At 41.6% G+C, this 14,900-nt stretch overlaps 1 protein-coding gene across 1 annotated transcript in view; it reads left to right on the forward strand.

Annotated features, from left to right (window-relative positions):
• The window catches only part of TTC6 (tetratricopeptide repeat domain 6), a 247,165-nt gene that overhangs the window by 40,619 nt on the left and 191,646 nt on the right, over positions 1–14,900 (forward strand). The window contains exon 5 of the mRNA XM_089680254.1: positions 947–1,129. Within this exon, the coding sequence (XP_089536380.1) occupies positions 947–1,129 (183 nt within the window). The remainder of the gene's footprint in view (positions 1–946; positions 1,130–14,900) is intronic.

Below are 14,900 nucleotides of genomic sequence, written 5' to 3' on the forward strand. Positions count from 1 at the left end.
GTGATTTTTATAGATACCGTAACCCTACTCTGCCATTCACTATTCCCCCAACTGAAAGCTCTGACATAAGAAAAGCCCTACCTCTACTAAGATTTCTTCTTCCACAAAGAGACAAGGTGCAGAGCAAATCATGTATATCAGTAATGGGGAAAGAACAGCTGTCCTTTGCCCTCTGTCTGACTTTGTGTTTGGTCAGATCTTCCAGAATTCAGTTCCTTTTTAACCAGTTGGGGGTCAGTCACCTGATTATGGCTGTAGAGTAGATTATTGGAAGCTCAGTTGTGCTGCTAAATTTTCTTGCAATTAATCATTATACATATGGAACAAATAGTTATTTATGAAGTTAGCTAGATAAGTTGCATGTACAGTTGTAGCATCTTGTAGTGATTGGAGCATTATGCGACCATGCAAGATTGATTGCTATTACATGCTACTTGTGTGTAAATTTCAGCATAAGCTATTGGGCTCTGTAAAAACAGGCTTTTTTACAACAGGAAGTAAGGAGACTGAGAAAAAGGAGCCTAGTGCTCCACCCACTTGCATTTGTAAATACAATATATTAATATGAAATATTTTATATTTACTTGACTGATGTACACATCCTAATAAGAAAAATATTTTTAAATGGTATATTTTAGCCCTGCCCATATTAAAGATAAATATACAGGAATATAAAAAAACTACTATATATTCCCTTGAATACAGTTGCAGTAGAGGTAGTGGTGCTTACTAATTTTGCATGTGATGACCTTGTTATTCCAGCAAACTGAATGTAGGAAAATGCCTTGTAAGGAAGCACATTTGTTTGCTTAGCTATAAAATTAAAACCGCGGGATAAAAGGGACCTCAGAAAGTGATCACAAAAAACGTGTCATTGTATTTACATTTAAAAAATAATGTTCTCTTCAACTTATATATTTTTTAAACTTTTATTTCTCATTTCCAGATTTGCTGCCCGTCAAACAATCCATCATCTCTGCACAGTGTCTCCCAGCTATGTCCTACCAAGCACCCTGCAGCTGGCATCACGAGTGCAGCACACGATGAACAGAAGAGGCCATTGGACTGACCTTGAGTTCTTAGCAGAAAAAGACAACTCCTTACCAGATGATTCCAAAGACAGGATTCGGTAATGTCTACTTATCCTACGCTTATACTGTAATCATTTTGGGTCGATTGCATTTGTCTATTTTGTTAAGTGAAAAAAATGTCAGGTTTTTACTTTTTACTATGCTTACACAACTTTGGTAGGGCAGACACAAGTAATTGACATAATCGATTATAATCGATAATAAAAATACTTGTCAACAATTTTCATTATCGATTAGTTGGTCAGCCGATTAGTTGGCCTGCATACAGAATGCATTATTTGTGCACATGTCAGTATACACAATGCAGCAGACATACAGTTCAGTACAACGTCCATACATGTCAGTAAATGCATGAGAATGTGAATGTGTGAGGAGTAATTCCTCATCGGACATGTAGTCATGGCCAGGAGAAGGAAGTGATTTAAAGTGATTCTAAAAGCAGATACTGGCCTGATAACAATCTCGAACAAGCACTGTGCCCGAGAACAGCAGCACTACTCTCTCCCTCACAAGACTCACAGATCCTGCAGCTGTCAATCAAATCTTGTGAGGACGGAGCAAGGGGCGGTCCTGAGCTGCACTGTGTGTGTGAACAGAAGCACACAGTGTGTCTAGGGATCAAACCTGCACAAGTGACCCCATAGAAAGCAGCTTGCTATGTTAGCACTCTGAAGGCAGGTGGAGCTAGGAGCACTGACAGGGGACCCCAGAAGAGAAGAATTGGGGCTGCTCTGTGCAAAACAATTTCACAGAGCAGGTAACGGTGACATGTTTGGTATTAAAAAAAGTCTGTTTACAATCACTTTAAGGACTCTATGCAGGGAAGGTCAGTATCTGAACCCAGAGAAGCTGGTGGCTGGTTGACTGGAGGTAAATTAAGGCATTACAATTCTTTTTAAAGTATATACAGTTAGGTCCATATATATTTGGACACAGGCACAATTTTAGATTTTTCAGGTATTCACCAAAACATATTCAAGCTATAGTTATAAAATGGATATGGGCTGAAAGTGCACACTCTCAGGTATAATTTGAGGATATGTACATCCAAATTGGAGGAGGGGTTCAGGAACTACAGCTCTTAAGAGTAGCCATCCCCCCTTTTTCAAGGGACCAAAAGTAACTGGACAATTGAATCAGAAGCTGTTTCATGGCCAGGTGTGGGCTACGCCTTCGTTATTTCTTCATCAATGAAGCAGGTAATAGGTCTGGAGTTGATTCTAAGTGTGGTATTTGCATTTAGAATCTATTGTTGTGAACCTAAATCATGCGTTCAAAGGAGCTGCCCATGCAAGTGGAACAGGCCATTGTAAGGCTTCAAAAACTAAACAAATCCATCAGAGAGATAGCAGCAACACTAGGAGTGTCCAAATCAACAGTTTGGTACATTCTGAGGAAAAAAGAATGCACTGGTTACCTCAGCAACATAAAAAGGCATGGACCTCCATGGAAGACAACAGTGGTGGATGATCACAGGATCCTCTCTATGGCAAAGAAAAACCCATTCACATCATTCACACAAGTGAAGGACACTCTCCAAGAGGTGGGCGTATCATTGTCAAAGTCTACAATCAAGAGAAGGCTTTAAGAGAGCAAATACAGAGGGTTCACCACAAGGTGCTAACCACTCATAAGCCTGAAGAATAGAAAAGATAAGATTAGACTTTTCCAAAAAACATTTAAAAAAGCCAGACCAGTTTTGGAAAAGCATTTTTTGGACAAATGAAACTAAGACTAATCTGTATCAGAATGACGGGAAGAAAAAAGTGCGGAGAAAGCTTGGAACAGTTCATGATCCAAAGCACACAACATCATCTGTAAACCGTGGTGGAGGCAGTGTGATGGCATGGGCATGCGTGGCTTCCAGTGGCACTGGGTCATTGGTGTTTATTGATGATGTGACAGAAGACAGAAGCAGCCAGATGAATTCTGCAATGTTTAGAGATATACTGTCAGCCCAGATTCAGCCAAATGCAGCAAAGTTGATTGGACGGCACTTCACAGTACAAATGGACAATGATTCAAAACACACTGCAAAAGCAATCCAGGAGCTTTTGAAGAAAAAGAAGTGGAATCTTCTGCAATGGCCGAGTCAATCACCTGATCTCAACCTAACTGAGCATTCATTTCACTTGCTGAAGGCAAAACTAAGGGCAGAAAGACCCACAAACAAAGAACAACTGAAGACAGCTGCAGTTAGAGCCTGGCAAAGCATCAGAAAGGAGGAAACCCAGTCTGTGGTAATGTCCACGGGTTCCAGACTTCAGGCAGTCATTGCCAGTTAAGGATTCTCAACAAAATATGAACATTTTATTTATGATTATATTCATTTGTCCAATTACATTTGAGCCCCTGAAAATGGAGGGACTGTGTATGAAAATGGTTGCAGTTCCTAAAATTTGTACTTGATATTTATGTTCAACACCTTGAATTAAAGCTGAATGTCTGCACTTCAAATTCATTGGATTGTTTTCTTAATTTATTCTGGTGGCATACAGAGCCACAAGTATGAAAATTGTGCCTGTGTACAAATATATATGGACCTAATGGTATAAAAATGATTATATCCATGCAAAAAAAGTCTCAGTCTTTAGTACAACTTTAATAGAAAACGATTTATATCCCCCCCCACCTTTCATGTAGAAATATTTTTTTTATACTTTAAAGGACTAATTTTTGTTTTTTAACTCCATGATGGGAGGTGATACAAAAAGCATTCTGCTGCTACTAAATATCTTAGTGACAGCAGGCACAGGTAACTTGTATCAAGCTACCTGCCAAAGACAGGGGAGTCTGTCATGCATAATATTATACTGTATTACAGTCCTGCCTGAAAATCTGCAAAATGGTGTTTTAGGTTTGTTTTTGTTTTTTTTCTTCAAATAAAACTTGAGATCTTTGAGTCTGATGATATGTACCAGAATAACCCTCTCAGATGAGTTGCTCTGTGACTGCATGGAGACGCGTAGTTCTGTCACCCTCTCTGCAACTGACTGAGGAGACGAGGGGGATGCTACAGCGGCATGAGAGGTACGAGGGCCACATAAAATGGCCTGCCGGCTGGATTCAGCCACGGGTCTTGTGTTTGACACATGTGAGTTACAGGGAGGAGTCACTGTAACGAGTCATCCACTTCTGTGGGACCATTTTAGCTTCAAATACTGAGATCTCAAACTAGTAGGAGGAAAGTTCAACACTAACCTTATAAAGTATTTTTTGCTGAAAGAGTAGTTACTGCTTGGAACATTCTTCCCTCAGAGGTAGTGAGTCAGTCAACAGAAAAATTTTAAGTTAATTCTTCTTCTGCTTTCTTTTGTCTTTTTATTTTTCTACTTTATTTGACCTTTTTTTTTTTTTTTTTTTTACTGTTTTACTATGTGACCTTAGAAATGGCAATAGTGAGGGATAGGTTCGTAAACTCCAAGCATGTAATAGTTCTGCATTGACTTATTTAAGACAGGGATGCTCAACCTTTTTGAAGAGTGCAGGCTACTTAAAGCGACATTAAAGCTTCCTTTTTTTAAATCAAAATAACAAACATGTCTATACTTATCTGCTCTGTGCACTGGTTTTGCACAGAGCAGCTCCAGTTCTCCTATTCTCGGGTTCCAAGCTCCTTCTCTTCGGCAAGTGCCCCCATGGAAAGCTGCTTTCCATGGGGGCACCTGTGTGGGCTCTCTCACAAGCTGCCCTGTCTGCGTCCATTGACACAGACTAGGCGGCTCAGCCCCGCCCGTCTGCTCACTCGGCACAGCATTCGCTTGACAGCAGCGGGAGCCAATGCAGCAAAGCTGGTATCAGTCTGTCTAGAGAGGAGGGAGACGGCAGCAAGGGCCGCTGATCAAATGCACATTGCTGGATTGGATGGGGCTCAGGTAAAAATAAGTGGGGGCTAGGGAGGATTCTGCAGTACAGAATGTTTTTTTCACCTTTATGCAAAGAATGCATTAAGGTGAAAAACTTTAAGGCTTTAGAACCACTTTAAGTGATTTGGTAATCGGTCTCGGGCCACAATGAAATTAAATGGTTCAGAATATTTCATTTTTTTTTTTGAATAGCATAATGAAGATTTTTAAAAACAATCAGGATCATTGTTTTCCGTGGGACCAATTGCTGTTGGATTTTTAGCCTCTGTTTAATCACAATCACAAAAATCGCATTTTTTAATTATCCAGATCACCATTAACCCCACTCGTGCTCAGGTGTGAGCAGCCAAAAAAGCTCCGAACCAGTGTTGCAGCCTTCACTATATCAGGGTCTTTTGAACCGTCTCTTGAATTGCCAAAACAAGGACTGTGGACAATCTAAACAAAAATAACAGACCAGGAAAGCCCACGCCCTAGTAGAGTAATAAACAAATCCATACTTCTTAGATTGTAAGCTCCAAGGAGCAGGGCCCTCCAATCCCCCTTGTATTGAACTGTATTGTTGCTGTATTGTCTCCCGTTATATTGCAAAGTGCTGAGCAAACTGTTGGCGCTATATAAATCCTGTATAATAATAATAAAACAGTACAGTGCACTACAGGTCCCAGCCTTAATGTCCAAAGTTCAATGTACCAGCAGAGTTTGGGATGTATAACTCAGGGCCACGCAAACAAAGAAACAAAAGAACAGCAATGTAGTATAAATGTTTTTGATAAAACAAAAGAGGACACTCACATGTAAGTATCTTGACAGTCAGCTTAGGTAGTGAATCCAACAGGATAGAGGTACCGTCAAGCTGTACTGAAGCAACAGCTAATCTTGCTCCCTGGCCATCACAAAAGGGACCCCAGATCTGACAGCTGTCAAAGACCGCCAATGTACGGTGTCCAGCACCGCTATCACTCCCTCGTGGAAACCTCTATAGCCTGATGGGAAAGCGAGGGAGAGGGCGATAATGCGTTTCAAAGGACACTCCTTCTTTTTCAGATGAGGAGTGTCCTTTGAAACGCATGTGCTCTCCTGTTTCTCCTCCACCAGCTCTTATGCAGCTGAGAACAGGGGAATTGTGATAAAAAAGGGTAAAAATAAAGGTATTTATAATTTTTTTTAAATATCTATACACAAATGTTTTGCCTCTCATTTCTATCTTAAACTGAATGGGTTGTTTTACAAGGTGAGGGTTTACAATCTCTTTAAGGGTGGAGGAGGGATTCAGAGTTTCTTATACCATAAAACTATACATGCTTACATTTTTCATTTTTTTGAGTTAACATGGTTTTGCTTTAATGATCAGAAATGTGGCTTCCACTGTGCAAGAGTGTGTTTTCATCCATTGCTACATGTCGATGTTGATTTGTTGGGTACATTATTGATTGTTAAAGGGAACCTTTGCTGAGGGAAATATACTATATATGGACAGCCATTGTTGACCTTTTAAATATACAAATTCCCTGGCTGTCATAGCAATCGATACTTGCTGAGATACCAACCCAGAACAAGTCCTGCCGCTTCAACCTCCGGAACATTTCCAAAATCCGCCCCTTCCTGACCAATGACACCACAAAACAACTTATCCACGCCTTGGTTATATCCCGCCTCGATTACTGCAACTCCCTCCTCACTGGTCTACTGTTACACAGGCTATCCCCTCTTCAGTCTATTATGAATGCTGCTGCTAGACTCATACACCTTACCAACCGATCAGCGACTGCTGCCCCTCTCTGCCAATCCCTTCACTGGCTTCCACTAACCCAACGTATAAAATTCAAAATACTAACCACAGCTAACAAAACCATCCACAACACTGCCCCTAGCTACATCACCAATCTCATCCACAGATACCGCCCAAATCGCCCACTCCGCTCCTCCCAAGATATCTTCCTCTCTAGCTCCCTCATCACCTCCTCCCACGCTTGCCTCCAGGACTTCTCCAGAGCCTCTCTCATCCTCTGGAACTCCCTACCACAGCATGTCTGGTCAGCCCCCATCCTGTCTGCCTTTAGGCAATCTTTGAAAACTCACCTCTTCAGGGAAGCCTACCCCACCTCCACCTCCACCTAAGAACTGTACTTTAATCACCTCCACCAGATCATCCCCCGCAACTATCACCATTTGTATCACCTCCCCCTTCCTTTAGATTGTAAGCTCCATGAGCAGGGCCTTCACATTCCTTCTGTACTGAAATGTATTGTAATGTACTGTCTCCCTTATATTGTAAAGCGCTGCGCAAACTGTTGGCGCTATATAAATCCTGTATATTAATAATAGCAATCGATCCTTGCTGAGATACCAACCCAGAACAAGTATGCAGATGAGTCTAAAATCCACTCTCTCTTTTCACTTGCTGCATACTTGTTCCAGGTCAATCACTCAGAATGTGTTAAGTCATTGGATCAGTGTGACACTTGGGCAACTAGCATTTTCAGAAGCAGGTCAGCAATGGCATCCTAGCCTGTATTTTAAGCAAAGGTAATCTTTAATGAAACCTTACAGTACCAAGTTTGATCCTTGCAGTTATGGTGCAGGCTGACCCCACTGCAAGATCATATCACAAAGGCCCCTAGAAGTGATTAGCAGTCAGTGCTGAAGACAGGTGTAATTGGTTGACAATCCTTATCTCTCCTGTAGGAATGTGGTCTCTCTTAAGAAATCACTTATCCATGACTGCCCCTCCCTGACAGACAAAGGGCCCCTTACAGAAAGCGTGTGCAGGGGATGCTCAGGTCCCAGTGTGTGAAGAACTGCCATCAGCTGGCTGGCCCACACATGTCCTCGCTCCAGTGAGTGATGAGTGTTTACTTTCACCAGCCACTATGTCCAGCTAGGATCCCTCCATAACAAAGTGGTGAGGATTAGGAATGCCTCTTCACTCACCTGCTACTCCGTGCTATATGCTCTGATCTTTCCAGCTTTCTATAGCAATATGCCCAGATCTTAACATTATGAAGAAGACCGGCTTTCCATTGTTTTATATAAAGTACTGTTGAAGTTTACAGAATGATTCCAATTAACAGCTTTACCATTTTGGACATAGAAAAAGGGAGGATAGGTAGGGAGTTCACCATGATTTTTAAATGGCATAGCATCTAATAATGAATAAAATAATAGGCAGGCTGCTTTTATGCACCCACAACACCACGTCAGTCTGGATCAGATCTGGGAAATAATATGTTATTTCATAGGAGCAGGGGCGGACTGACCATTCGGGTACTCGGGCACTGCCCAAGGGCCCGGGGTCAGTAGGGGGCCCCATGAGATACCTTTTTATAGGCTTTTTTGGGTGTGGTGTGAGTGTGGGCGAGGACACAGGGGACCCATGATCCCCTATTGCCCGGAGGCCCCCTGAGTTGTAAGTCCGCCCCTGCATAGGAGTTGCTAATTTTTCGGTTAAGGTGTATGTAAGCTAGACATGGCCAATTTGTTTCATTAGGAATCGAAATTCAAAGTTTTCGTTATGTGGGGATTCGGATGTATCCAAATTTACAAATCACAACTGTAACAAATCTTTAAAATAACTTCTAGCGAAACTAATCCAAATTTGAAAATTAATTTGAAATGGAAACATTTTGCAATAAATACAGTAAGGAATGAAAGGGAAATAAGGTGATGATTCCTACTTAGGCTGCTGAATAGAATAGAATAGAAAATAAAAGAATAGAATAGAAACAGAATATAACAGAATAAAACAGAATAGAATAAAAAAGAATAGAATAAAAACTAAGGGAATAGAATAGAATATAAAACAAAGGCATAGAATATAAAATAAAGGCATAGAATAGAATATAAAATAATAGAATGAAACAGAATAGAATAAAAGAATAGAATAGACTAAAACAGAGTAGAATAGAAATAAAAGAGTAGAATAGAATAACATAGAATAGAAAAATTAGAATAGAATAGAACAAATATAGCCATTTTCTGAAATTCGAATTTTGAAAATCGAATTTCAAGTCAATTTGCAATTAAGAAACATACAAAATGAATCTGAATATACAAAACAAATTCCAAAACGAATCATTCCAACATAACAAATATGACAAAACAAATTTATTAACTTAATGAATGAATCCGAAATTAAACATTTAAACATCCGTTAGCCATATGGATTGTGAATAACAATCTGTTCATATATTGCAGCATTGAAATAATTATAAATACCATTTTTTAAATCTTTATTTCTCAAGTCAGGTGATTTGTCTTTTTTTCCTCCATGCTGCCTGGTTTAATATGTGGGTGAGGCTCAGCCACAGTGTATGATTCAACACGTACTGCTCTGTTTTCCTGTCCTTTGCCCAGCTCAGCACAGAGCCAGTTGGATCTAATGCGGTCATGCAGGGCTGTGTTAAACTGGCCATACATTATACAATTCAGTTTCTTTTATATTTACCTTCACCTATGTAGTGCAAGGGCTTGCCTGATTGCATACAAATTGCAAGTTCGTAGGTTTGAACTCATATTATATGGTTTTGGTAAATCTAAAGGAAAATTGTATAATGTATGACCAACCTTAGATAAGGGAAACAGGGCAATCCATGAATGCATGGCTGATTGGAAGAAAAAACAGGTGGATGTGCAAAGAGGGGCGGCAACACTGCAGAGTGTAGATCAGTCAGAAAAGTGTTAACAATGGGATTGAGGATAGCTAGGTTCACATCTATGCAGATTAAGGTTGATGCATTTTCTTGGTGCACTTTGCATTTTTTTCACACCAGTTTTTGATGCATCTTTTTATGCATTTTGCGTTTTGTGTGACTTTACCTGATTGCCATGGTGCGGGCGGCCGCCGGCATCCTTAACATCCAGTAAACCACATGGTTGTTAAAGAGCGAGCTGTCGCTATGTCCTTAAAGCAGTGCTCCACCCAAAAGGGGAAGTTCTGCTTAAGGGCTTCGTCCCGCTCTCCCCATTAAGGATGGGCATCTTTGGGGAGCGGGTACCCAATTTTGACAGGTACCCGCTCCCACTTGCACTGTGCTCGCCTAGGCGATCGGAAACGGAAGTTGTCCTCCCCCCTCGTAGTCTTCTAGCACATGTGACAGGTCCCAGAAGACTATGGGATCATTCGCAATGTAAAACGCTACTCGCAGTGGGCACCCAGTTGTGAAGCTATCACAGCCAGGTGCCCACACTTAGGATGTCGGTGATGGGTAGAGAGGACGGCCAGTGAAACCCGCTGAATCGAGAGACACGTGAGTGTCTATTTTTTAAAAGTCAGCAGCTACAGTTTTTGTAGCTGTTGACTTTTTTTTTTTGACTGGACATTTTGACTGGAGCAACTGTTTAGTCATCAGCTGTCAGCTGAATATAAACAAACCTATTGCTGGCAAATAAAAAAAAAAAATGGAAAAAACCAGCGTGGGGTCCCCCCAATCCATACCAGGTCTGGTATGGATTTTAAGGGAAATGCCACACTAAAAAAAAAATTAAAAATTGTGTGAGGTCCCCCCCAAATTCAACACCAGACCCTTATCCGAGTATGCAGCCCAGCAGGTCAGGAAATGGGGGGGAGGCAAGTGAGCGATCCAACTCCTAAACCATACCATGCCACATCGCCTCAATATAGGGTGGTGCTATTGGCCAGCGGGGCTCCCCTCCCAAAGCAGCTTGTCCCCATGTTGATGAGGACAAGTCCTCTTCCCCACAACCCTGGGCTGTGATTGTGGGGGTCTTCGGAGGGTGACTTATCAGAATCTGGAAGCCCCCTTTAGCAAGGGGGCCCCCAGATCCTGGCCCCCCAATGTGAATGAGTATGGGGTACATAGTCCCCCTACTTATTCAGTGTCAAAAGTGAATAAAATTCAACAACAATTTTTGGCAAGTCCTTTATTTAAAAAGTAACAAAAAATTAAAAATTGTTCCCTGAAGTAGATCCAATGTCAGTCACGATGAACACCGCCTCCCAATGCATCTTGTTCCCGTGTTGATGAGGACAGAGGCCTCTACTCAACCCTGGGCTGTGGTTGGGGGGGTCTGCGGGGGGTGACTTATCAGAATCTGAAAGCCTCCTTTAACAAGGGGGCTCCCAGATCCCCCTTCTCCCATATGAATCAGTATGGGGTACATAGTACCCCTACTCATTCAGCAAAAAAGTGTCAAAAATTAATAAAATTCAAAGACAGTTTTTGACAAGCCCTTTAAAAAGTTAAAAAAAGTTGTCCCACGAAGTAGATCCAGTGTCACTCATGATGAACACTGCCACGGCCACCAACCTGAAGAAAAAAAAAAAGATCTTCATTCAAGATGAATTCTCCCGCCGTCTGACAGCTCTTAAATAAGCCAAGGGGCAGAGCCACCCAGTAATGTCATCGGGTGACCCCCGCCCCTCACAACGTCATCAACCCAGCATGCCCCAGTCAATGGTATCACAAGGGGGTGGGGTAAAAAGCTGCAGTTGAGTTTTTATTCACTTTTGACACTTTTGTGGTGAATGAGGGTACTCAATACTCATTCACATGGGGGGGGGGGGGGGGTGTGTGGCCGGGAATAAGTCTGTTTATATTCAGCTGTCAGCGGGTAACCCCGCTGACAGCTGTTGACTCATCGATTCTTAAGGACATGGCGGGCAACTGCTCCTTATCAACCATGTTGTTTACTGGTTGTTAAGGATACTGGTGGCCACCTGCTCCTTAACAACAAGCTTAAAGTCACACAAAGCACAACAGCAAAATGCTTCAAAAAGTATCAAAAACGCAATACTTGCATTTTTGATGCGGTTCTATTGAAGTCTGTTACACACAAAACGCAATTTGCTGTGGGAAAAAAGGCCCTGACTATTTCAAAAATCCGCACCAGCACAAAAAGCAAAGATGTGAACTAGATCCATAGGAAATCATGGTTAATGAACTGTAGTACATTTCTGCAAACTGGAAATCGCACTGAAATCCGCATAAGTGTGAGCCTAGAGGAAGTACTAGTGCTTGGCAGAATTGCAAGGTATTTATTAATAAATGAATGTGTTTATACAAAAAAAGGAGAGCATGCATAATCAGAGAAATGTGTTTGTGATCCTCTGAGAAAAAAATAATATTTTGGATTTACTGACACTTTAAGACCTAATCAGATAGACACACTGAGAAGGTGGGGTTGTCCACACGGGAACAAAGATTCAAGCTTATACACAGCCTCCTGAGGTTAGAGACAGAGGGACGTCATAAAATGAGTTTTTATTCCTGAAAAGGCTGTAGATTTTATTATTATGTATTTTATTTTACTTTACATACAAACAATGCTATGCAAGTTGCGTTTTTTACTTATTGAAAACTTCCTATGAAGATTAAATACAGGCGTACCTCGGTTTACGAATTAATTTGTTCTGAGGGACCTTTTGTATTGTGAAAAATTTGTGAACCGAAACGCGGTTTCCCATAGGAATGCATTGAAAACCAAATAATCCGGAGGTCAGAAAAAAGTAAAGAAAAAGTTTTTTTATCTGTACAAAACTCTTTATAAAGTGCACTTTAAAGTCATAAATACTTTACAGGGACATGATTAAAAATGAATTCATAAATGCATTGAAAAGAAATTAATCCGTTCCGGAGGTCAGAAAAAAGTCAAAAAAGTTTTATCTGTTCAAAACTCTTTTTAAAGTGCACTTTAAAGGCATGAAGGGACACGATTAGAAAAAAAATTGGTAAATGCATTGAAAACCAATTAATCCGTTCCGGAGGTCAGAAAAAAGTAAAAAACAGTCTTATCTGTACAAAAAACTCTTTATAAAGTGCACTTTAAAGGCATAGTACTGTACAGGGACATGATTAAAAAAAATTGTAAATGCACTGCAAACCAATTAATCCGTTTGTATTGTGAAACAAATTCGTAAACCGAGCCATTATTTTTAATGGATTTTCATTTGTAAACTGAAAATTACGTTAATCGAGGTGTCTGTAAACCGAGGTACGCCTGTAGTTTATTAAAGATATCAACAAAAGGATTGTAAGTAGCAAAAGTCAAGCTAAAGACAGTTCTTTGAGATTTCAGTGTTATATAGGTCCTTATATAGATGGCTTCTGCCATTGTTTAGGAATAGTCACTCTTTTAGAGTGTAGTCTTCATTTGTATCATTATCTGTGAATCCTGCTGCTGCTAGCTTATCATTCCACTTCCAGCAGCAAGCAATGTGCTCGTGCTGTTAGGTCCGACTGTCATACAGTTATGTTGCAATCATTGATATAAAGCAGTACCTTAAAGCCGTATTAAAGTGTTAAACCCACAACAGTAAAATCAATCTGTATATGCTTTAAAGCATGCTTGTTATACTTACTATGGAACCTAAGGGGTTAATTTCCTGTATTGTGTAAAAAAAGCTGTTTGAGCCTGACTTCTCTGATCCTCCCCTTCTTCCAGTGTCCCCCTCTTATCTCCTGATAAGACATATGGTGTGGAGACACTCTGCACATGCTCAGTTTAGTTTGTATTGCTTGAGAGGTTTTTTTTTTCTTGGGAGAGTGCATGTGATCAGCACATGGCCAATCAGCACTGTCCAGACAGAGGTCAGGGGTCTGAATTCTCGTAGAGCAGAAAGAAAATTCCTCCTACAAGCTTTAACCAGTGCTCTGCTGAACATTGATATAAGTCACAAGACTGCTATAACTGCTGATGAGAAATGGTATTTAGCATTTTATATTTACTAAATTATTGCATTTCCACATTTCCAAGTAGTGTGTACTGTGGGAGACCAGATAGCGTGAATGCAGTATCCTGGGTTTAGTAACACTTTAAACTCAAAAACAAATATTTAATATATTGCAGCTTACCAATCATTAGATGTACTGGCTGCATTAATTCAATTTTTTTAGGCTTTTCTTCCATTTTTTACCTAGGATTCTGGCCAGTAACCCACCTCCTGTATTAGAGTACCTCCACTGTAGATGAAGGGGCACAGGGGGCACAGGGGGCACAGCAGACAGCAGCATTGTCAATCTGGGGAGGAGGGCAATGTTATATGTACTAGCTTGGAATTCACTGCTAAGTAGACTTATAATATAGATTCAGTCTACCAGCATGCTGGATCATTTATACATATCACTAGTAATATGCAACACCCATCATTTTATTCTCTAGGGCGGGGGTCGGCAACCTGATGATCGTGATTGACCGGTAGACCACGGAGAGGCAACAGGTCGATTGTGACTGCGGTTCTGCCTCCCCCCAGCCTCCGCTGCTTTCATGTTACTGGCAAAGTGGAGGCAGGAGCAGAAGGCAGCATAGTGCTGGATGGAGGGCCGGGGGTGGGGAGCGCAAACTGCTCAGTGATTGCTAAGCTGTCCTAGCAACCAATCACCAGCTTGGTATTATGAACTCCGGCAGCTCCTGCTCCCACCTTCCACCCAGCACTGTGTTGTCTTCTGATCTCCACTTTGCTGTACACACACTGACAGGTAGGAAGTGCTATCTGTGCATGTGTGATATGTAAGGGACACAAGAGACACTGTAGGGGGGGCAGAGGAGACACTGTAGGGAGGGGGAACACAGGAGACTCTGTGGGAGAGGGGCTTAGGAGACACTGTGGCAAGGGGGACACAGGAGACATTGTTGGAGTGGGGACAGAGTAAACTTCAGTGGGGAGGGATTTTGATGAGAAAAGGACAGGGGACACTGCTTTGGGGGATGGGGAGTCAGAGGACACTTTGTGGGGGGCAGTGAACACTGCTATAGGGTAGGGTAGAAGACACTGCACAGTGGGGGGTTATGTGAAAGGGGGCAGATGACACTAGTTTGGGGGGGTACAGGACACTACTGGGGGGAAGGGGGCAGGGGATATGACAGTGGAGGGGAGGTGGTGTGAAGGGGGGCAGAGGACACTGCTTTGGGGGGTAAAGGACACTACTCGGGGGGAGGGGGGCAGAGGACACAGCATTGGGGGGTACAGGACACTACTGTGGAG

Source organism: Staurois parvus, unplaced genomic scaffold (assembly GCF_062004578.1).
Source record: "Staurois parvus isolate SC_StPar_1 unplaced genomic scaffold, SC_StPar_1.0 ptg000237l, whole genome shotgun sequence".
Classification (NCBI taxonomy): domain Eukaryota; kingdom Metazoa; phylum Chordata; class Amphibia; order Anura; family Ranidae; genus Staurois; species Staurois parvus.